At 40.2% G+C, this 25,716-nt stretch overlaps 1 protein-coding gene across 4 annotated transcripts in view; it reads left to right on the forward strand.

Moving 5' to 3' along the window:
• The window catches only part of LOC126248667 (transmembrane protein 43 homolog), a 224,113-nt gene extending 200,308 nt beyond the window's left edge, over positions 1–23,805 (forward strand). The window contains exons 7-8 of one of the 4 annotated variants that reach the window (XM_049949887.1): positions 6,814–6,997; positions 23,621–23,797. In XM_049949887.1, the coding sequence (XP_049805844.1) occupies positions 6,814–6,965 (152 nt within the window). In that variant the 3' untranslated portion in view covers positions 6,966–6,997; positions 23,621–23,797. Of the gene's footprint in view, positions 1–6,813; positions 6,998–23,620 lie in introns of all 4 variants that reach the window. The other 3 variants (XM_049949888.1, XM_049949890.1, XM_049949886.1) reach the window with 3 other exon arrangements.
• Positions 23,806–25,716: the final 1,911 nt, after the last annotated feature.

A 25,716-nucleotide genomic window follows, 5' to 3' on the forward strand; every position in this document is an offset into this window, starting at 1 on the left:
CTTCGGAAGAAAACTGTAGAAAATTCAATAGACTGCAGAGAAATGTAAAGTGACTATTAAAAAATAAGGAGAAATCTGCATGGATAAACTGTGTAACAGCGTCCACAATACGTACCCAGCCTAGCCATCTCGCAACGAATTAAGAGTATACTTAGAGTTTAGAACAACAATGTACCACATCGCTTCCGAACAAATTAGCAGATGACTGCTTGAAACAGTTGGCAGCAGGCTCAGTTGAACAACTTAGTGATGAGGAAGACAAAGAAGGTGACAATTTCTTGAACAATTGCTTTAGTGTTGGAGAACTGAACGGAGGCCTGTTATCGGGGAGAAGTAGTGCCCCAGGGACTGACAATATACAATACCGCATGGTATCTTCATTAACTCAGAAAGGGAAGAGCCATCTCTGTAGTATGTTTAATAATATTTGGAACAAAACACTCGTTATCCCCGAATGCAAGACGTCACGAGTAGTGCCGATAGAAAAACACATTAAACCAACTAATGAAGCCAACTCGAATAAGCCAATAACGCTCCTGAGCTGTGTTCAGAAAGTACTGGAAAGGATGTTGAAACAAAGTCTTGAGTGGTTGTACGAGCGCCACAACCGTTTCCCAAAGGCAGCTTTTGATTCTCAGTGAGGCCATGATGTGAACGAAACACTCTTACGGTAAAATTAGTTACCGTTATACATCTCAGCCGCAACGGATAGCTCATTGCTAAGATGACCATTTATGATGGTTTCATTTCAACATCGTTTATTTCCTGTTCGAAGAATATAATTTAAACAATTTTCAGCGTTTCCTGTGACATGAGGACAATTTAACATGTTTGTTGGTAATAAAATCAAAAGCTTGGTAACTTGCCAAACGGACCATAGATACCGCATGGTCAATATGATTAGCTGTGGTTCGTTGATTGTTTAGGTTTGATTATACATCGCCGCGGTATGCTCCTGAAATTATTCATCTGCAGCTACCAAAGCTGTAATTAAATTGTAGAAACGTAGGTTCGCGGCTGACTCACTTTAGACGACACAAAACTAATTAACCTTCAATAAGACCTGTGACAACTCAGGTGTGGAAACATCGATTAATAATTACAAGTCTGATTAGATGAAAGAGCATTCTTCATGCCCCAAAAACTGTGTTTAACTCACAAGTCGACGTTACTCTTCAAACTGATCATCTTCTCCTCTATGATCAGTGCTAGTAATGCCGCAAGTGAGTCGTTAAAGCACTCCTAAACCTGAAGTAGCTTCACTCAGTCCAAATTATGGGTCCAAAAGACAATGGAAAATTTTTAAAGTCTCAGAGTGAACATCTGGATTACGTCAAAGTCTGTACATGATACCCTGTCCTGTTGCAAACTGTAAGCCCAGCCCGTGAAGTGTAATGCAGGTCAAATTCTTTCAGTTCTCAATTGTCACTCAGTAATGTACTGTCTAGAGAGGTTATGCTTCTTGAAAATGTCTTTACACTTCAAAATTGAGATTCACACTAACCCCAGCTAACGCTTCCCGCGAAATTACCGACTATAAAACAGAGGATGTTACGCGTCGAAAAATTTGCAACGCTAGTCTTTCTTGTCTGTCTGCAGGCTACCCTTATACACTATCTGATCAAAAACTTATGGTCATCTATTAGTGGACATCAGAATGAGGTGTGTCCAGTCTTCATCTTAATGGCGGCTTGAAATCTACTGGGGATGCTTTCAGTGAGGTGTCTGAATGTATGCGAAGAAATGGCACCTCATTCTTCGTCAAGAACTGAAACCAGAGAATGTAGTGACGTTGGACGCAGGGTTCTGGAGCGAAGTCGACGTTCTAACTAATCCAAAAGGTGTTCCACTGCGTTCCGGTTGGGACACCGAGCAGGCCAGTCGTTTTCAGGGATTCTACTGTCCACAAACCATAGCCTCACTAATGATGTTTCATGCCAGGATGCATTATCATGCTGATAGAGTCATCGCCTCCGAAATGTTCCTCTACCGTACGCATTACACAATGCTGTAAAATTCATTCACATCCTCTTACATTTTGTGTTTTCTTAAGCGGAATAAGGGAACCACGCCCTATCCACAAAAACATCGCCATCCCATACCACCATCTCTTCTGCACTTCACTGTTGACACTACACATGATGGCAGGTAACGTTCTCCTGGAATTCGGCAAACCCAAATGCTTTCATTGGATTGCCACAGGGTACAGCGTGGCTCATCACTCCAAATCACTCGTTTCCAGACATCCACTGCCCAGTGACGTCGCTCTTTACACCACCTCACGCGGTAGTCCATTCTCTTTTAATTCCTTACGCACGGTCGTGGTGCTAGCTGGACTGCTGGTAGCACTTTGGAACTCACGAGTGATTCCTCCCGCTGATTTCATGCGATTTTTTACAAACACCTTCCGCAGTGCTCGACGGTCCCTGTCAGTCAGGACATAAGGTCTGCTAGTCTTAGTTTAGCAGTAGTTGTCCCTTCGCATTTCCAATTCACATTCACCTCCTCAACCATCAAACTGGGTAGCTTTAGAAGGGTTCAAATGTCCCCATGGATTCGTTATTCAGGTGACATCTAATGACTAGGCCACATTAGAAGTCACAGAGCTCTCCTGCCTATCCATTCTGCTGTTACTACTACTGACAAGATGGCACTTCCCGCTTCCTTTTATACTAGCGGTTCCGCCTTTCGTGATATCTAGTGGTCAATTTCTTCTTATATAAGGGTGTTCTGATACTTTTGATCAGATGTCTCTGCCTCCTCTCACCCCTCCGCATCAGATATGTATGAGTGCTCTGCCCTCTAACCACACTCGCAAGTAGTTTCTTTTACAACATTTATACAAACCAGATTAAATCTAAATACGCCAAAACGAGCATGCTAATGCGCCGATGGAAACTGTACCAATAATGTAATTATGCTATTAGGTATTATTTACTAGTTCTCATCAACGTGATTTGTTGTACAATAAAAGAAACGTAAGTACATCCAACAGCAGATATTCATGCAGTACGATATTATGGCGGGAGGAACAAGATTTCTGGTCAGGTGAATACAGGGTTATAAGTACAAAATCAAATATGGGTAAAGCAGGAGTAGGTTTAATAATGAATAAAACAGTAGGAACGCGGATAAGCTGCTACGGACAGCATAGTGAACGCATTATTGTAGCCAGGATGGACACGAAGCCCACTCCTACCACAGCTCCGCTGATGATTAAGAGATTGAAGAAATGTATGATGATGTCAAAAGAATTATTCAAATAGTTAAGGGAGACGAAGATTTATTCTCCATGAGGGACCGGAATTCGATAGTAGGAAAGGGAAGAGAAGGAAAAGTATTAGGTGAATATGGACTGGGTGTAAAGAATGAAAGAGGAAGCCGCCTGGTAGAATTTTGCAAAGAGCATAACTTAATCATAGCTAACACTTGGTTTAAGAATCATGAAAGAAGATTCTATACGTGCGAAGATTGTCTACGTGGAAGAGGCCTGGAGGCACCAGAAGATTTCAGATAGATTATATAATGCTAAGACAGAGATTTAGAACCAGGTTTTAAACTGTAACATATTTCCAGGGACTCTGACCACAATTTATTGGTTATGAACTTTGGATTACAGGTGAAGAAACTGCAAAAAGGTAGGAATTTAAGGAAATGGGACCTGGATAACCAGAGGTTGTAGAGAGTTTCAGAGGGAGCAATAGGCAACGATTCACAAGAAAATGGGAAAGGAATACAGTAGAAGAAGAATGAGTAACTTTGAGACATGAAATAATGAAGCAGCAGAGGATCAAGTAGGTAAAAAGACAAAGGCTGCTAGAACTCCTTGGATAACACATGATATACTGAGTTTAATTGCTGAAAGGAGAAAATGTAAAAATGCAATAAACGAAACAGGCGGAGAACCAACTATACGAATATCAAGGGCTCAGATGGAAAGCCAGTCCTAAGCAAAGAAGGGAAAGCAGAAAGGTGGAAGGAGGGTATAGGGGGTCTCTACAAGTCCGATGTACTTGAGGACAATGTTATGGAAATGGAAGAGGACGTAGATAAAGATAAAATGGTAGATATTATACTGCGTGAAGAATTGACGGAGTACTGAAAGAGCTAAGTTGAAACAAGGTCCCGGGAGTTGACAACATTCCGTTAGAACTACTGATAGCGTTTGAAGAGACAGCCACGACAAAACTCTTCCATGTGGTGTGCAAGATGTATGAGACAGGCGAAATACCCTCAGACTTCAAGAAGAATATAATAATTCCAATTCCAAAGAAAGCGGATGTTGGTAGGTGTGAAAAGTACCGAGCTATCAGTTTAATAAACCAAGGTTCCAAAATACTAACACGAACTTTACACACGAATGGAAAAACTGGTAGAAGCCGACGTTGAGGAAGATCAGTTAGGATTCAGTAGGAATGTAGGCACGGGCGAGACAATACTGACCGTACGACTTACCTTAGAAGATAGCTTAAGTAAAGGCATTTATAAACTTAGAGAAAGCTTCGGACAATGTTGATTGGAATACTCTCTTTCAAATTCTGAATGTGGTAGGGGTAAGATACAGGGAGCGAAATTCAGGATCATGAAAGGAAAGCAGTGGTTGAGAAGGGAGTGAGACAGGATATTTACTTATCCCCGATGTTATACAATCTGTATACTGAGCAAGCACTAAAGGAAGTCAAAGAAAAATTTAGAGTAGAAACTAAAAAACAGGTAGAAGAAATAAAAACCTTGAAGTTTGCTGATAACATTGTAATTCTGTCAGAGAGAGTAAAGGACTTGGAAGATCAGTTGAACGGAATGTACAGTGTCTTGAAAGGACATAAGATAAACATCAACAAGAGCAAAACGAGGATAATGGAATGTAGACGAATGAAATCAAGTGATGCTGAGGGAATTAGATTAGGAAACGAAACACTTAAAGTAGTAGATGAGTTATGCTATTTGGACAGCAAAATAATTGATGATGGTCGACGTAGAGAGGATATAAAATGTAGTCTGGTGTCAGCAAGAAAAGCGTTTCTGAAGAAGAGAATTTTGTTAACTTCGAGTATAGATTTACGTGTCAGGAAGTCTTTGGAAAGTATTTGTATGGAGTGTAACCATGTATGGAAGTGAAACATGGGCGATAAACATTTTAGACAAGAAGATAATAGAAACTTTTGAAATATGGTGCTACAGAAGAATACTGAAGATTACATGGGTAGATCACGTAACTAATGAAGAGGTACTGAATAGAATTGGAGAGAAGAGGAATTTGTGCCACAACTTGGTTAGAAGAACGGATCGGTTGGTAGGACACGTTCTGAGGCATCGAGGGATCACCAATTTAGTATTGGACGGAAGCGTTGGGGAGGGGGGGGGGGTTAAAATCGCAGAGGGAGACCAAGAGATGAATACATTAAGCAGATTCAGAAGGATGTAGGTTGCAGTAGATACTTGGGGAGGCTTGCACAGAATAGAGTAGCATGGAGAGGTGTATCAAACCAGTCTCTGGACTAAAGACCACAACAACAACAACAACAACAACAACAACAGCAACACATGAAATTGTGAAACCATATTTCAATACCATTGTTGTGGCGGTCTCAGGAGTTGCCTACCTCAGTGTTTGCTTGTAAGTAAGAAAATAAGCTTTATATAGTTTACAGTATATAGTTTTAATTGTATCAAACACATATAAATCTATAATGTAGAGTTGTGTTATTATTATTTTATATTAATCTTTACACATGAATTTGTGCTTGTTATGTTTCAATTTTTATTACTTACGAACTAGAGCCGAAGTTCTTTAGCGGTTTGCCGCTTCTACAGCTAATGAATTTAGTGTATCGCTGGTATCTTTACACCATTCAATTTCATTTGAAAAGCATCATCCATTCACACACAGCTGGTCACTGTATAGAGTTTTATTTGAGATATATCAATTTTGTAATAATTATCTAATTATGAAACATGAAAATTGCGTACAGTTTTCAGCGGAGCAAATAAACCTTTGTACCAGAAATTTCTTCCTGAAATTTCCTTTCCAGTGGTGTGTTAGATTTTATTGCAGCTCAGATGGGACTGGATTTTACTGATTTTCTGCCATTTTCATTGTTCATTATGAGACGCCATTACTATGTTTTTACCTAGTGCTGATAAATTAAGGCAATTTTACGTGCGTAAGTAGCCTTCTCAACATGAGAGATTCAAAATGGGATTTGGTCAACATTATTTATTTTGAATAAAATGCCATCAAGATTTGCAGTTTTAATTTTACTTAAAAGATCCAGTACCGGTTTTGGCCCCCAAAGCCATTATCCTCTGATATACGCCAGGCTTCTTGAGAGAACACGGAACGACTTTGTCGTCCAAAACCGGTCTTGGTTTTTAAAATAAAAAGAAAAGTGCTACTGGTGCTGGCATTGTATTCAAAATGAAGAGCACAACTGCAGAACGTACATAAACATACCCCGTATGCTGGACAAGAAATGTTATTTATGTTAAGAAGACGTGTATAAATCTTGATCTAAAAATAATACAAGCTCATATGTTTAACGTCAGCCTATTTCAACCAGTCAGGAAATGTTCCGGTGATAAAAATGTCAACATATAACACGTTTTGTTATCATTAAACTCAAAAGTATAGAAAAAAGTGGAATGGTACCTTCAAATTAATCCCAAAAATTTTCATAGTGATACTTTTGTTTAACTGTAAAAACATAAATATGTGTCCAACAACTTACTTTATTGTTGTTTGAATGTGCTTCTTAATATGTTGGTTTTATTACGTATTCTCACCACTATATATTTTATTTTTTGGTACTACAGTTTGGAAGCCGACAAATGGTGCACTTTCTCTGTCAGCTACTTTGTTGGTGGTAGCTGTGGCTTGGTTCCAATATCGCCCACTATTTTCAGCAACAATGGCTATTGGCGCAACATTACCATTATTGTGGTCTGGGTTGCGCACTTCACCGTAAGATATGTCTCTGAGAACTCTGTTTAAAAGAAGGTAAGTGTTATTGTATTTTCATCCACTTCGTAGTATTAATTTACATTTATAATAAGAGCGTGCATACATCTTTAATTTTGATATGGACTACTTTCTCGCCAACCTGCGACCATTAGCAAGGCTGTAGGCTGTGTTACATGGTATTAGCCTGATGTCTGCTGGGGTTGGATGAGAATCCTTCGTCTCGGTCTCAGTGCATCGTAGGATTGCGCGAAGGCTCTCCCGCGCCCTCGAACGGAATCCGCGCACTCTCGGTGATTTACGCCGCGCGGCACAAACTACGCGACGGATTGCTCAGTTGATCTACTAGGAAGCGTTTGTCGCTGGACCCGTATTAATTCTCAATACTACTACACTTCAGGGAAGTGTTTTGCTGAATCGAACGAGGTGCTGCAGTGGTTAGCACGCTGGACTCGCATTCAAGAGGACGGCGGTTCAAATCCCTCCTGGTCACAGATATTTACGGTTTCCATGGTTTCCCTAAATCGCTGCAGACAAATACCAGAATGGTTTCTATGGCAAGGGCACGACCGATTTCCTTCCCCATTCTTTCGTAATCCAAGCTTGCGCTCCGATTCTAATGACCGCGTTGTCGATAGGACATTAAATTCTTACCTTGCTTCCATTTTTTTGTTTTGTTTTAATGAGTGTCGCCAGCCTCGCATTGATCTGCGAGACAGAAATAAAATCCGGCACTATTCCAATGCCCTTTAGTAATATAAATGATTTCAGATAGTCTCCCAGACCTGACCTCTGAACTCGAAAACATACACCGCTAACCAGCAGTACACTGATAAGACTGCAAAATCCACTTCATCTGTAAATGATATTTTACTAGCACGACTAGTTTCGGAGGCTGCTGCTTCATCATCGGGTACTGTACGTCATATGGTCTGCCAAGTCATGTGCGTGGGACAGACGCGTCAGTTATCGCAATACATTCAAGACGTCCCTGAAGAGATGGTCAGTATTCAGGTATATGACAGAAACGATCATTCGAAGCAAAAGAGTCTGCTAAACGCGCGCTTTAAAATTCGTACCTTAAGATCTATGAGCACTTCTTCGTCTTCTATACTGTCGAACAAATATCTTCTACTGCAAGCTCTTTGCTTTACATGTTTTGGGAGGTGGTAGTATGGACTAAAACAAGTAAAAATGTCCAGTAAACATGGGCTCTATAATGCACACCTTAAGAGCTATGTGTACGTTTTCGTCTTTGCTACCATGAAAAACATCTCTTCTACTGACTTTTTTGTCTTCGCTAGCGTGAAACACATCTCTTCCACTGAACAAGTGCTCATAACTCTTAAGGCATGTATTTTAGAGACCATATTTACTAGACATCTCTGCTTCGAATGATCGTTCTTGTCATATCCCTGAATACTGACCATTCTTCTTGGGACAACCTGTATAACTCACGCATATGTGACATTACGATATGTCCGAGATGTCAGAGAAGCGCTCGTCCCGCCAGTACACAGGAAACTCTGTGCGATGACTTAGAACGTTGACTTCGCTCCAGACACCACCGTCCAACATCGCTGGTTTCGGCTGTTGAGGGAGACTGGGCTGCCATTTTCCCACAGACATTCATACACCTCACTGTAACTGTCCCCACCGGAGTTCAAGCCGTCATGAAGGCGAAGGGTGCACAAGCGCCATGTTAATGTCCACTAACAGGTGCCCGGATACTTTTGATCATATTGTGTATTTTTCTGTCGTTACCGATTTCAAGCTAATAAAATGATCAAAAAGTAATGTGCCAATTTCATGCTATTACGACTTCTTAATGTAAAGCCGGCTAACCCACAAACAGCTTAACCGAGATTTCAGTGTTATCCACCAATTCCATTACATTAAAATTGCACCGTCGTAAAAGCGGTGAAATGTGTTTTCTTATAGGACAACTATCCAAGGAGTTCCACCCAATAATATCCAAACAGCAGACTCTGTACACAATTTATTAAATTGCCAATACTAAACTCTTTTAAAGAAAAAGAAATTCATGTAACTTACGAAACATAACAAATGGTTAAAGAGTGAGCTTTAAAAACAATAACGGCGGCTTGCCACCACAAAATCAAGAACCTTTTACAAAGTGCTTTTAGAGTTTATCCAAAAGACAAAATCCAATAATAAGTTAACTTGGCATTACAATTTAAAATGATTTATATAAAAAACTTTGAGAAAGATAATGGCGCTTGGCACCATAAAATGAAAGAAGCGCAACACGCAACCAATAAATATAATAACAAAATAATAATTTGATACAACCAAAGGGCGAAGGCAACTTCCAACGCTATCACAGACGAGCGAGCTCTCAACACTTGGGAGCCTTCCCACTAGAAACGCTCCCCGAAATAAACCGCTGAGAGCTCCCCGACATGCCTCCCACAACTGCCCATCACTTACGCACCTTGGTTATGTTCTGTAACACACGACAGATAATATCAATACAAGATAAAATTCAAAAATACAGTATAACATCCCGACAGCACATGATAACCACAGAGCCATTAACTCGGGCGCTCTTAATAAGTGCCGGAAGCCAACACACACGAATCTCAAACAATTCTCGCTTCCTAAAACGAAACAATAAAAGCCAGCGCACATGAATAGTCAAACCACAGTCTTAGAAGTGCCTTAACGACACCAAACGCGACTATTCCACCAAGTTAATAATAACACAGTAAAAAAATACAGAACATACCACTAAATGCTGTTACACAACCAAATTGACTAGATTGTGTTGTTCAGGTCCCAGAAGACCACATATATCAAGCAGCAGTAATCCACTATGTATATACTGTACAAAACCGCCCTTCTTTGGCAGACTTTACCTAACACATCGACTGCCAAATGTACCAGACATGAACGCAACTCCGGGCAGGACTCCAGTTGAGCAAATAAATTAGTACCAACAAATATAGTAACGAGCCACACACACAGCAAAAAGTTCCAACAACACCGTCCCACATCAGAAAGTTCAGAAACCGTTGCTGGAGCTTCCAGGGGAAAATCTGAAGAGCCAACCGAGCCCACACCCTAACGTGGCAGACGACTCCAAAATTCAGCAACTAGTTGTCGTCGGGCCAGAGTATCACAGGACCCCACCGGAAATCCACACCAGACAGGCAGGAAGAACAAGTACGCCGACTCCAATTAATTACCACCGCATGGCCAGCACAGCGGCGAGTCGCCTCCGCCCCAGGCCACACTGCTCATATTGCGAGGCAGAACAACCTTAGCGCTAGTCACTAGCAGGTGAGGCAGAGCGACTTCACGTTCCGTGCAGTACCCGGAAAACCAACTACCCTCTCGCTTTCCGCCGGCCACCGCAAACACACGCCAGCGACGTCATAGCAAATCGCCACCGGAGCGCCACCGGCACCAGGACAGCGAACTATAATCGATTACAGTGCGCGCTCTGAACAAGATCACAGGTTAGCGGCGCGCGCCATATCAAGCGGGATGTAAAAGACATCCAATTGGCACGAAGTGTACGAAAGCTTAAATATGCAAATGATCAGCGTTTCAGGGCAAATGCACAAAATATCAAGATCAAATAGGGCAGAAAGAATAGATAACATTCCATCAGAATTTCTAAAGTCATTGGGGGAAGTGGCAACAAAACGACTATTCACGTTGGTGTGTAGAATGTATCAGTCTGGCGATAAACCATCTGACTTTCGCAAAAATATCGTCCCCAAAGTTTCGAAGAGTGCGAGAGCTGACAAGTGCGAGAATTATCGCACAGTCAGCTTAACAGCTCATGCATACAAGTTGCTGACAAGAATAATATACAAAAGAATGGAAAAGAAAATTGAGGATGTGTTAGACGACGATAAGTTTGGCTTTGGGAAAGGCGAAACCACGAGAGAGGCAGTTCTGACGTTGCGATTGATAATGGAAGCAAGACTAGCTCTCAATGCAGTGTACTTCCAACGAGTTGAACGAGCGACGTGGCGCAGTGGTTAGCACACTGGACTGGCATTCAGGAAGACGACGGTTCAAACAATAAAGCCAACTTGACTTAGGTCTACCGTGATTTTCATAAATCGTTCGAGGCAAATGCCGAGATGGTTCCTTCGAAAAGGCATGGCCGATTCCCTTTCCCATCCTTCCCTAATCCGAGACTGTGATCCGTCTACAATGACCTCCTTGTCGACGGGACGTTCAACACTAACCTCCACCTCCGACGAGATCAATGTCTTAGTGAGGCGGACTTTGGTCCTTGACAAATGTATCAGTGATTGCAACAAGAAGCTGTAGGCAACACTGCTTTCGACAATAACATTTTATTTACAGGTGAAGCAGGGTTCATTTGCGATGGTGTGTGTAATTATCACAATTCTCATGTTTGGAGTCATCTAGGCTCCACCTCACATACTGTGCATGTCTCCATATCAACGACGTTACTCATTGTATGCATAGGTACGACTACTAGGCGATCGTCTTATTGGGCCATACATGTTACCAAACAAACTCGACGGACGGAATTAACTCCAGTTTCTGCGGCGTTGTCTTGCAGTATTGCTTGAGGTTATTTCCTTAGAGCAGCGCCAGAGGATACGCTGCATGCATAATGGAGCACCGATACATTTTGCGGCTGTGGCGAGACGACATACACGTGCCGATATGGCAAGAGGTGGACTGGTATAGTAGGACTCGTACCGTGGCCTCCAAGATCACCTGATCTGAACCATTGTATCGTGTCCTTCAAGATCAGCTGATTTGAACCGTACTTATTTCTGTGGTTGGGGTTACCTTGAAGGTTTATGTACGCCATTCCGGTTAGCACAATTAAGGAACTGGAGCAAAGACTTGTCATTGCTTGTCAAGATCTTCGAAATGATCCAGGCGTCTTTCAAAGCATTCGAAACTCATTGTGGCACCGGGTACAGGCCTGCATACGGAAACACGAACAAAACATTGAACATTTCCTTTAACTACGAGTACAGTCGTGTAACTGTTTTCAAGTTAATTCTGGACACTTACACTTGTATCAAAGTATCTCTAATAACTTTTCTTAATTGTAGGCCTACAGTATTGTTAACCTTTTCCTAACTAGGATGATGGTTACACAGAAACAAGTCAGTGCTGGTTGGTAACCACGAAGTCGCAATTATATCGCAAACTGTTCGGGTTTGCTTACCTATGTTTACTGAGACTTTTTTGCTTCTAGTATCGTATACTTTTAAATGTATGCGTTTACTCTAAATATAAGTTGTATACAGCACACAATGGATCTATCTGTGTGTGGAAGCTCGAAGGAGAATAAACGTTACCAGTTTGCACTAGTAATCATCGTACTGGTCCAACACCTGGCTATGTCGACCGGAAAGCCTTTGGGTATACAACATGGTTACGTCTGGTTCGAAAAACAGGTAATTAAGACAGCAGGCGTCACATATTTTACGTGATGAGGCTGGTGGCTCTGCCCTATCTGCGAAGTCACCGTGACGCTATCTTTCAACAAGATAAAGGAAGTTCATATGCTGTCCTGACCTACCTCAATAATAATGATAAATGAGAAGCTACTACAACGTAAGCTGTGTTGACTCCATGTCCCTACATACCGCATCCGAGTGACACCATGTGGAGAGCATAACACGATCACAATGGATTTTTATCCGAATTTTCATAGTCAGAGAAGAGTATGAAATGAGCCAATGGCGAATCAAATTAACGAGAGTGAGGTCTAGTTTTGGGAAAAAAAGAATAGGTTTAAATGCTTGATAGTAATCGGGCTGATTAAAAAACACTTAATTGGTGATTTGATGGAAAACTGAAACGTTTTACGAAAATCTGCTGGTTTCTATGTAAATAAAGTGTTAAAAAGTCTCCTATTCAAGGTCTGCACATAATGAGTTATGACGTTATGACGTTAACTGCTGATATCAAATTTTAAAATAAAAAAATTTGAAAAGAAAGTCCTGGTAAAATATTTTGTGAAATTATTTATGTGTCTAAAACTAAGAAATGAAATAGATTAGAGAAACATTTTACTCACCTTTGAATCATGCTTAAATCGTGTACGGAAAATGAGGTGGCGATTGAGAATTTAAATTTCAATACTTGGCTAAGAATTTCAAAGCTAACGGCAGAATATTTATCTGGTGTAGGCTATTAGGTTGACTGTGCACTCTCATTTGCTGTACATGATTTCGTGCAATATTCAAAGACTTGTGAAATGTTTCTCTAATCTATTTTATTTCTTACTCTCAGACCAATAATTTCACAAAACATATGACCGTTGCTTCTTCAGTTTTTTTAAAAAAAGAATGGGAACTCTTATTCATAAACACATGTTCATTTTCTACTAGTAAATAATGAATAACTACATTATAAATGAATCATACAACAATGCCTATGGTGTACGTTTGACGTTAAACAAACTGTAATACTCAGTGTGCATGGGTGTAAAGGTGTGATACTATTAGTTACGTAAGCCTGTCCACCATGGCAAGGTCATATTACATCGGGTGGGAAATATCGGTTTTTAACTGTCCTGAGGCCAAAAACCGCATAAAAAGTATCAATCACATTGGTTTTTATTTGTCCTGAGCCCAAAAATAGCATCAATCACATCGGTTTTTAATTGTCCTGAGGCCAAAAACTGCATAAAAAGCATCATTCACATCGGTTTTTGATTGTCCTGAGGCCATTGTCTTGAGGCTAAAAGCTGCATAAAAAGCATCAATCAAAATGAAATCGGATTATTAATTTCCGCGTGACTGGCGCAAAACATGTTCAGTATGCTGTACACCGTTTTCTGCAACTAGTTGAAAACGAGAAACAGCATATTCCACAACTGATCGAAGTGTTTCCTGGGTCAAGTTCAGAATGTGTTGCTCAATGCATGCCTTCAATGCAGCTAAGTTTGCAATCGGAACACTGAACACAACATCTTTCAGATAGCCACACAGCCAGAAGTCACACGGATTAAGATCGGGTGACCGGGACGGCCAGGCTGTAGGGAAATGGCGGCCGATAATTCTACCATTTACGAAATGGCGCCTCAGCAGCTGCTTAACTGGATTTGCAATGTGCGGGGGTGCGCCATCTTGCATATAAATGACCCCATCCGCACATCCACATTGTTGGAGAGCTGGAATGACGTGGTTACGCAAAAGACACTCATAGAGCTTACCAGGACAGGTTACAGGGCCGGAAGCACCTGTCTCTTCGAAAAAATATGAGGGTATGATAAATGATGCCGTAAACCTGCACCACACAGTGACCTTTTCAGGATGAAGTGGTACTGGTTGATCTGCGTGTGGATTTTCCGTTGCCCATATTCGACAATTTTGTGTATTGACATATCCTGGGCTTCGTCTGTCCACAAAATCTTCCACGGGTAATCATTGTCCACTTTCATGCGAGCAAGAAATTCTAAAGCAAGGGTCTCTCTTGCTGTTAGGTCAACAGGAAGCAACTCGTGCACATGGGTTATTTTGTATGGATAGCAAAGAAGGATGTTTCGTTAGGATTTTACGCACCATGCTCAGGGGTATGTCCAATGTTCGGGCAATTCTCCGTGCACTACACGTTTTCACATCACCACCCGTCTCTTCCTGCATTTCTGTGGCCACTGTTTTCACTGACGTCGGGTCAATTCGTTTCCTCCATTTACCAGGTTGCACACCAAAAGAACCGATCTTTTCGAATTTCAGAATCATTTTCTCCAGACCCACGACAGTCATCGGACCAATGCCTTTTCTGAAACCCTTCAGTGTCCGGAACTTCTGCAGAGCGATGTGTGCACAGTCATCATTCTTGTAATACAGCTTTACAAGCAGAGCGCGATCCTGCATTGAGACAGTCATGACAGACGTCGCAGACGCGAAAGGAGGAAAAACCGAGAACCCGGCATGTTTATTCCAACTTCAATGGGTCGTGCACATGACAGGTGTTTTCATTTACGCATTCTGACACATACAGCGCCATTTATTTATCAATTTTCACACAATTTTTTTTCTTCTGCCATACGTTTTCCCCCTTGTCCTTAACATTCCGTTGGAATTTGACGTTATTCTGACCAGTGGTGTTATTTCTACAGCGTTTTGAAAATTTAACTTTAATTGTAATCACTTTGTATATTAACGCTGTACCTATCTGTCAAATTAGTTTCTGTCATCAGAGAAACTTTGCCGTGTTTAAAGTTTTTTTAACAAAATTATATGTACAGTAACCACTAATATAATGAAGCAGAGACATTTTCCGTCCAGAATCTCAGTATCATCATCGTCATAATCATCTAATACCCATAAATTTAAATCTTAAGGATAGTTAACAATATGTTGATATACTGTAATTGTCATCTTTTTTAATCAGAGTATTTCCATAGTCATATGACATCAATCATCAAGTCTTTAACTTGAACATATCCACTTTCCACTCTCATCAAATGTATGTGATCAGCCTTAACATACAAAACCAAATTGTTATAAATAAGGACATGGCTGAAAATTTAGGGGCATGGGATGTGTTTCATATTCAAAAGGCAAACGAAATTTGTATTTAGTATTATGAGAAAATAACCTGCAGTATGTTTAATATATTTTCAGGTATTATAATTACTTGGATGGCACTATGCAATTAGTATGAGTACTTATTCTTTAAGTTACAATATTTTTAAGCTGCGGAATCTCCAAGCGTTTCCTGCGATATTTAGATTGTTCTATTCCAGATTATGATTATGTATGTGGTTACCTGGGGCAGCGAGACATCAGAGTGGGAACTGTATCTTGAAAATGAGAAGGAGTATTAAAACTTTTGACAGTTATTTATTAATAGCAATGTTGTTTACAGTGTACAACTGCGAAATCACACACTTGCAAATCAACAATCTCACATAAGGTCACCCAGAAACTAAGAAACTAATCTTTCTTCAGATGATGACGGTCTAAGCCAGCAGCGTAAACTACAGTTTTGCTGTCAGTGGAACATTGAATTCTCTCGCTATAATGGACTAAAATGTAGTTCACACACCTGAAAATATAGCAAAGTGGTTAGAATTCGTGGTCCAAATTCTAACTCGTACTCGAATTTGTGGCAGCTTATGTTACGAGTCTCAGTATTGTACAATAAATACTATTTTCACACTTCTTCCACGACCATAAATTTTAAAGCCGAAGGAAGAACAAATTTAATTCATATTGTTTTTCTTGGATGAAATTTTCTTTGTGCACCGAGCATAGCATGCCTACTTCCCATGTAACTTTTGTCTATTCGGAAACTGAACGCGCTGACTTTCGCCGTTGACAGGTATTTATCTTTACAGATGAGAATGTATCATTTCCGTATCTGCACAGTTCAGCGGATATGACTGTCAGTGTCTGTTCCTAATATCAACTCACTAATACATAACTGCATTAACTCAGGCACACGGCGTTAAACGTTTATACTACTTTTCGCTGTTATACAGTTGTTGAGAACAGTGCAAGGCACAGGCCGTTGGATGTTATAGTTTTAATCTTAGTTGTTATGTTGTTGTTGAGAACAGTCGAAATAATAACAGTCGATAGTGTAATAGAAGGTTTTCGGAAATAAGTACAAAAACCGGCCAAAAGATGGCAAGTTAAATGATTTTACTATTCTTGAGAAAGTATAACTAACATATGACATCCATGATAGTATGAATGCCATAAAACAAATGGCACAAAACTTTGGTTGTTACTGAAATCAAAGCCAAATACTGACATCCTATTATTATGATAACTATAAATTCTCGGTAATTTATTATTTGTAACAGTTATTTTATTTCTTGTCCAGCCCTATGTGCACGCTGTTGCCACAGATTGTAAACGTTTTAGACAGGTTTACAGTATGTTGGTTACCTGCATATTTGTTGAGCGTATGAGACCCTTTCTTTCCCATCATTTCGTAATGCCAGCTTGTTCTCACTCTCTAATGACTGCGCTGCCTACAGGATGTTAAACTTTAATATTGCTTCCTTTCTTGTTGTAGTGAGAGTTGCCAGCATCGGTTTCATCTGCGAGACAGGATGAAAACTTGTCGCCAATGCCCTGTAGGAAACTAACTGCTTTCAGAACCCTTTATGTATTTCTGACTTGGCCATGCCACTGTAATATTTGACATAAACATTGTGTGTGTGTGTGTGTGTGTATGTTTTGCGGAGGTATTGTTTTGAGAAACTGTGGAAATAACATTAAAATAAACATTGTGCTGCTGACGTATTTTTCCACATATTTCTGGCTTGAAAAAAAAAAGTGACACTTGATGAGCAACACAGAACAATTTAGATGTGTAAAACATTTATTTTGAACTTCATTAGTGGCTTGCAGTAAGTGTGGTACAGAGATCGAACTTTGGACGTTCGCAAGTGCTGCTTACTTGTAAGTCCATGGCATAAATATTGTGTGTGTGTGTGTTTTGCTTCTTTGTGTAATTTTTTTGGATAAATATTGTTGAACATGGTAGAAAAACTCAGATGGATATTGAGCACAGTCAAGATAGCTGCTCTGGGGCTACATTATGATTAGCTGTTTCAATTTAATGGCCACCAAAGTACTTGGCTGTGGCTGGCTGTTTCGTTCGAGTGGTGGGTAAATTCTAGGCTCTTTTTGGAGCATAGAGTGGGAAGTGAAGGAAACGAGGGCATGACGATGTCATCAAAAAGAGCGTGTCACAAGATGATGGTATCGTAGACGAGGAGTGTGTGAATTGTGATGTCGTGCATTTGCCCATGCATACTGACAACACACACGAACAGTTGCACTTGACTTCAGTGACATCGCAAGGCTCAGTACCACATTTAAGTGCAAAGTGCTGCGGAATCGGCGTAGGTACAGCTTTCATATTTTTATTATTAAGTAAGGATGTCTAAGTTTCAAATAAGGTGTAGGTATAGTTTTTCATGTTGTGGTGTGTGTATTAAATGTTTTTAAGTATGATTTGGTGAAATTTCCACATCAGTTGCCGTGGTGAGAGTTCCCTCTGCACAACAGTAAAGACAAATGGTGCCTCCTGGCTAAGCCCATGGACAGGTCCAGCTTAGCTGTCCATCTACCTGCTTCAGCCGTTAAGTAGATTGACCACGCTAAACAGAAACAACACTCCTTTCAGCTCTCTGAACTGGAAATATAGTGGCCCCATTTACACACAGAGACAACCAATCCTGCAGTATTTCTAAAGAAACAGCCGCCAAACTTTTCTAAGCTGAGGTGCGAGTTTACAGTTAAAATTCGTTCTCTTAAGTGTTCTAGATTCAGCGATCCCGAGCATAATTCTCTAACACATCCACATCCACACTCAGGAGTTCCCCACTGTCCGTTTGCATGGCTTGGGATAGATGTCAGTACTACTCAGGACCTCATACTCTACACTGTAATTAAAGATTCACAAAAACCAAAACTTGCGTGTTCAAACTGTAATCTCTCACAATCCAAAGACTTTTTTGAAGCAGGTCTCCACGCCAGCTTATCCTGTATAAGCCTATTCACCCGTGCATAACAACTGCAACTTATATCAATTTGAATCTTCTTACTGTGGTCAAACCTTTGTCTCCAATCAACAGTTTCGTCTGAAACTCTCATCCATTACAAAAATGACAATTCCTTGATGTCTCGGGATGCCTGTTGTCAACCGATCCTTTCTTTTAGTTAAGCTGATCCAAACTACTTTTCTCCAGACTTCAATTCAGTATGTCATCATTAATCATCCCACTGACGCATCTTTTGTAGCACCACATTTGAAAAGCTTCTATTCTATTCTTTTCTGAACTGCTTATCGTCCACGCTTCACTTCTGTACCGAGCGAGGTAGCGCAGTGGTTAGCACACTGGACTCGCATTCGGGAGGACGACGGTTCAATCCCGTCTCCGGCCATCCTGATTTAGGTTTTCCGTGATTTCCCTAAATCGTTTCAGGCAAATGCCGGGATGGTTCCTTTGAAAGGGCACGGCCGATTTCCTTCCCAATCCTTCCCTAACCCGAGCTTGCGCTCCGTCTCTAATGACCTCGTTGTCGACGGGACGTTAAACACTAACCACCACCACCACCATCACTTCTGTACAAATTTACACTCCAGACAAATACCTTCAGAAAAAAACAACCTCACACTTTAATTTATATTCGAAAGTAACAATTTTTCATTTTTAGGAATGTATTTCATACTATTGCCAATATGCATTTTATTTTCTCTTTACTTTGGCCATCGTCCATTATTTTGGCACACAAATAGTGAAACTGATCAGTTACTTTCAGTGTCTTATTCATTTCCTTATCAAATTCCCTGAAGCATCGTGTGAGCATTCGCTATATTTCATTACGCTTGTTTACTTTTGGTGATGTTTTTATCATATCCTCGTTTCAAGACACTATCCATTCCATTCAAGTGGTCTTCCAACTGCTTTGACGTCTCTGACAGGATTACAGTATCACTGGCAAACCTCAATATTTTAATGTCTTCTGCAGGAGCTTTAATGACCTTACCATATTTCTCTTTGGTTTCCTTTATTTCCTAATGACAGCATATTCCTGAGAAGTCCCCGCCTGGAGATCTGTCTGGGGGCTTATTTTATCTCTGCAATATTTTACCCAAGAGGACGACAACATCATTAAAGTGCTCGGTACAGCTACATGTGCTCAGAAATTATAACGCCTATAGTTCCCCCTTGCTTCATCATAGCGTGGCCATTTTGACTAATGTTTCAAGGCCAGATCAGCCTATCATCCAGATTGGTCCTACTGCAAGTACTGAAATAGTTGCTATCCATCCTCAGAAACCATATGTTAGTCTGGCATTTCTACAGATAGCCTTCAGATGCTTTTGGTCGTCCGACTGTGTGCCTAGCTAGGGCATGCTATCCACAACCTTGCCGCAAAGTATTTCATTCATGGGAGATTATTATTATTATTATTGTTGTTGTTGTTATCTATAGCAGTTATAGCTTTTCTACGAGGAACAGTAGCCACTAGTATTACCGTACTTACGACCAGAAGTGATCCTCTACGATCTATATTCTAAAAATCTCGCATCTGCTGTGGTAAACAAGCTGTATCTCAGTTTGAAGCTGGCAGTTTGGTAGCCTCCACACTTCCCTCCTTCCTTCTATTAATTTCATAGTCAAACGTCTCTGTTAACCGTCATCTGTGTATTTCGTTTCTTGTCACGTTGCTTTCTTCTTCAACGCACCTCATCTGTGTCTGAACTTTAGTTCTAAAGAGCGTTTTCTTATTGTTTTTGGTAGCAATACACGGTTTCCTTTATTATTTCTAAAAATTATTGATGCTGTTGCTTTATAATGTCTCCAGTTGGCCCGCTCGTGAAGTGCTTTATGTAACAATGTATTTTTCTTCCCTGGACTTTTGTTCAACAACTTTCTTACTGTTACATAGTTTGCACTATTTCATGATACACTGATCAGCTAGAACTTTATGACCACCTACATAATAGACAGTATGTCCACCTTTGGCACGGATAACAACGGCATCGCGGAATGGAAGCAATAAGGCCTCAGTAGGTCGCTGGATGGAGTTGGCACCACATTTACACACACAAGTCACCTAATTCCCATAAATTCCGGGGAAGGGGGTGATGAGCTCTGACACCACATTCAATCAAAACCCAGATGTGTTCGATTTTGTTCAGATATGGAGAGTTGGGGGGCCAGCACATCGATTGTAACTCGCCACTGTGTTCCCAGAACCACTCCATCACACTCCTGGCCTTGTGACATGGCGCATTATGTTGCTGAAAAGTCCCACTGCCGTCGGGAAACATGATCGTCATGAAGGGATGTACGTGGTCTGCAACCAGGGTACGATACTCCTTGGCTGTCATGGTGCCTTGCACGAGCTCCACTGGCCCCATTAATGCCCACGTGAATGTTCCTTTAGTGTAGCCGCCGCCAGCTTGTCTCTGTTTCGCAGTACTGGCATTAAAGAGTTGTTCCCCTGGAAAACGACGCATTCGCGCCCTCCCATCGGCATGACGAAGAAGGTATCGGGATTCATCAGACCATTCAACGCTTTGGCGCTGCGCCAATGTCGAGTGCTGATGGTCGCGTACCCATTTCAGTTATACTTTTCATTGTCGTTGTGTTAACATTGGCACATGCACGGGTCGTAGGCTGCGGAGGCGCATTATTAGGGGTGTTCGGTGCACTGTGTGTTCGGACACACTTGTAGTATGCCCAGCATTGAAGTCTGATGTTAGTTCCGCCACAGTTCGCCGCCTGCCCTATTTTACCAGTCTGCCCAGCTTACGACGTCCGACATCTCTAATGACGGGTGGCCCCCCGAATCCATGACGTCTGGACGTTGTTTCAACTTAGTTTCGCCACGTGTTGACACTAACCGCAGCACTCCTCGAACTCCCGCAAGTCGTGCAGTTTCCGAAATGTTCGTGCCGAGCCTCCGGCCCAGTACAATCTGCCCTCGGTCAAACTCTGATAGATCGCACGCCTTCCCCATTCTACACACGAACAGCACTCTCACTGATACTGCATGCACTGTGCATATGTCTGACTAGCAGTCATTCCCCGCCAGATGACGCTCCTCTCGCCTGGACAGGTTTATATCGATGGCAGGTCGCTGGTCATAATGTTCTGGCTGATCAGCGTAGGTTAGGTGATTAACCCGTATCAGATTTACTAGTCCATCTGCTCGTTCTGTGGTATGTACTAAAAAAATGTAATCTGCTAAACTTACTCCACTTTATTTCCTCTTAGATTTGAACAGAAGTAACCTAGCCAAGAGCCATCTAAATCTTTTCTCAATTTTTTTTGTTGCATTTATGTGTCAAGTAACCATTTTTATATTTCAGACATCATCTCTAGAAGTAAAATGACTCATAATAACAAAGTATTTGTGTCATAATTCATCCATATGTGTTTATATTACTGTGATTTTACAAAAATGGTTAAAGAATTTGTATCTCATTGCAAATGGAATTTAGAGTGATAATTATCGGCTTTTAGTAGTTCAGAATAAAAGCATAAAAACAACTTCACTGTAATTCATCACACCCATTCGTTTGAAGAAGGCCTGTGAATCCTAAATCCATATTTGGAGACTATTTATCACAAACCAAGTATATGTAGACATTACTTATTTTGATATCACTGACCGCTCAGAAATGGTGCAAATACTGTGCCAAATTCGATGACAAATTTATGCAAGACCTAGATATTTGTTGATGGTTCACCTCAGTTGGAGAGGTTTTAAATAGTCCAAGTGCATTACTTTTATAAAATCCCTCTCCTATCATCCAGATGTCGACGGAATATTGAACACCAATCGTCCTTTTTTTTCTAAAATCTCTAGAAAAACTGTATTGTTAAGAATTGTATTATGAAATACACAGCTCTATCAGTATTTTTTTTTACTAAAGACGATCGATTTCAATCTAGGATCAGACCATCATCTGGTCTAAAAAGCGTCTCACTATCCATTTACACAATCAGAATAGCAGTTATAACCTGTAGACTTCCCCATTACTAATATTAGCTGTTTCTGCGTCACGTATGTGCTACTGTCCAACATATACGTGACGAACATGCACCTAATTTTAGTTATGGAACGGTCTGTAAATTATAACCTATATTCTTGTTGTCTATATGTATAGCTGAGGTGTTTTTTGAACCTGATGATGGTCCGATCCTTGACCGAAATCGATCGACTTAAATAAAAATACTGATGCAGGTCTGTGTTTCATTATGCAATTTTTAACCTTCATTACAGCTACAAAACACTATCTATACAAAACACAAATGCATAGTAACGATTGAGACACGTACATCCCATGTACTTCGGTACTTGAACTCATAATTGTGTAGTGACATAAGATTTTCGTAGATGCCTATTTTTTCCACTATTCGGACTGCCAAAGTGATTATGTTAGATAAATTGGGGCCTCACTATGTTTTTACACTAACATTATACTTCTGTCTTGTTATCCATGAAACACATTATTTCACCACATAAATATTGATTATTGCACTAAATCATTCCCCTATATAACTACAGAGCCTCGTAATTGGCGTTTTCCTGTCAATTTTATTACATTATTATTCATTTGTACCATAGATCTATAGTGAAGCGCTCTTTATCGATATTCGAGAACGGGATGCTGCCAAAAAAAATATGGAACTCATGTTTTACCCAAGATTAATATCTTTAGATTTAACGTTCATTTCGCAGATACTTAGTGACGCAAGAAAGTGCATTGGCTGAGAATTTTAAATTTGCTAAGAACTACATTTGCAATACACAACTGTAACGGTTTATTTTTTTAGAGACGATCGATTTCGGTTTCGGATCAGACCATCATCAGCTATGCATCTGCATAGCTGAGATGGATTTTGGATTGATGGTGGTCTGATCCAAGACCGAAATCGATCGTGTCTAATAAAAAATACCATTACATTTGCGGATTGCATAGTATAGTTCTTAACATTCATTAAAGCTGTACGACACCACCTCCATAAAACATTTTGAGTTTGTATCATTTTTTGATATCCTTCATAACTGCTTTTGTTTTGTTAAGTCAGCTTATTATTATTCACAGAATAATAAAATTATTGTGTTTTAGTAGATTAACTGTAAATAATTTGTCGTCTTTCTATACTGGAACTGACTCTTAATTCTGTTTCAGGAACTTCACAAGCAACTATCATTCAAGATTAGTAAAAACACTCAATATACTACTGTAGCAAGCATAATCGTATAATAAACAAAATATGCATTACATAATGATGTAACTTATCTATACTGCTCTTTATAATTTTATAAAGAATAAAGTAGTTTCTCTCTCAGTAGTACACCCTAAAAAGTGTTTCTAATTTTATATATTTACATGTATTACTTAGTTCTTACAATTTAGAATGACATTTCAGGTCATTTCATTGACAGTTAACGTTTTTTCGGAGTAATTGTTACCGATTGTCGTGTATCTGTCACGACTTAAAAGTTACTTTCTAACTGTTCAGAACTATTGCGAACTTCTGTGTCGTCAGCTAAAAATTCAACACGTGTGCAGTATCCACGAAAACTGTACTCACCCATCTGAAATATAACATTCTTAAAAAGTGTATCATTACTCGGGAATCAGAAAGAGTTATTTTGTTGTGAACTGTTTTGTATTGAAACTAAATTTAGCTTTTTCACCAGCAAATGGTAATTTTGTGGGGGCAACTGGTAACTGCAGAAGGATAAAATTGGAAATTCGAGGTAAGTTCCTATCATACTGCGTAGGTCATCGGTCCCTAGGCTTACACACTACTTAATCTAACTTACGCTAAGGACAACACACACACACACACACACACACGCCCGAGGGAGGGCTCGAACCTTCGACAAGGGGGGGCGCGTGACCCGTGGCAAGGCGCCCAAGACCGCACAGCTACCCCGCACGACGCAGAAGGATACATACCTACATAATACTTACCAGGCTATTTTATCTCTCATAAAGTATTTATTGTACAGATTTAATTGGTCATTAACAATTCACTGAGTCCAGCTTTTAGAATAAGAACCGATATTCAGGTACTGGATTACATCCTTATTGCGTTTTTATTCTACAACTTAAATTGATGATTAACAATTCACTAAGTCCAGTTTTTTGAATAAGAATGGATATGCAGGTATTGAATTACAAAGCGGGAGTCCATCACTTTCTGTTACTGCAGGCTTGCATGTACAGCGAGAAGCAACCAAAGTCTCGAGTTGCTTAGTCACAGACTCCGTAATACACAGAGACTGTGGCGCACACGACAGCTCAGCAACTGCCCATGAAGCAGGGAACTTATTCTAAGTATGGTCGAAGGTGCAAACACATCACTTGACACCATCTCGTAAATGTCTAATACACAGGGCATGTATCCACATGGCTGTGGAATCGAACCTTTCGACGAAAATTCAAATGTGGTGGGAGAGTACTGAGCGTGCAAGTCTCCATAAAAATTCTAACTGATCCCTTTGTCTTGCCCCGTAAAAACGCGTCACACATACCACGACTTCGATATAATCTTACAAAAACATTCTCCATGCGAGGATACCACCGCCTTTAACAGAATTATGTTCTATATTCAGTACCTCGCACAGAATATACAAATGCTATTCCTATCGTAGTACAAGGTACATTTTTTCTGCATATGTAGGTATTAAACAATCCGATAGTTCTCTAATCAACTGTATAATGGAAATGTTGATTGTGTTCGTTATAGCAGCAAGCAGTCTCATACCAGTATTATCAGCAGCGAATGAAATACGTCATCCTACTTACTCCTAATCTACTGTACTATATGATAAAACAATATTTGTGTGTATTTAGTAACCTACAAGGCTGTCTGCACCATCATTTGGTCCCAGCATTTCATATCATAGAGTGAACTATTATGTGAGTAACGGTTCACATTCTCCTGTAATCCATAAAACTACAAATAAAAACTTCTAGTGCTGTCTGTATATTGATTGAAGTGCTTGATCACAACGAAGGCAGTCAGTTGCTTGGCCACCAACTATTGTGACAAGTATATTTGATAAACATAAGTTTGCACACAACACGAAAAATACAAAAGATACTTTTAGTTACTATGCTTAAATTATTTATTAATTTAGTTGGGCATTTATTTCACCTACTCAATGAATTTTACTAGGCATTTTTGGAGAGCGTCGTTACATTAACAATGCACTTTTCACAGAAAATTACGTGAAATAATAATAATGGTAATTTGTGTAATTAATAAGATT

This window comes from Schistocerca nitens, chromosome 3 (genome assembly GCF_023898315.1).
Source record: "Schistocerca nitens isolate TAMUIC-IGC-003100 chromosome 3, iqSchNite1.1, whole genome shotgun sequence".
NCBI lineage: Eukaryota > Metazoa > Arthropoda > Insecta > Orthoptera > Acrididae > Schistocerca > Schistocerca nitens.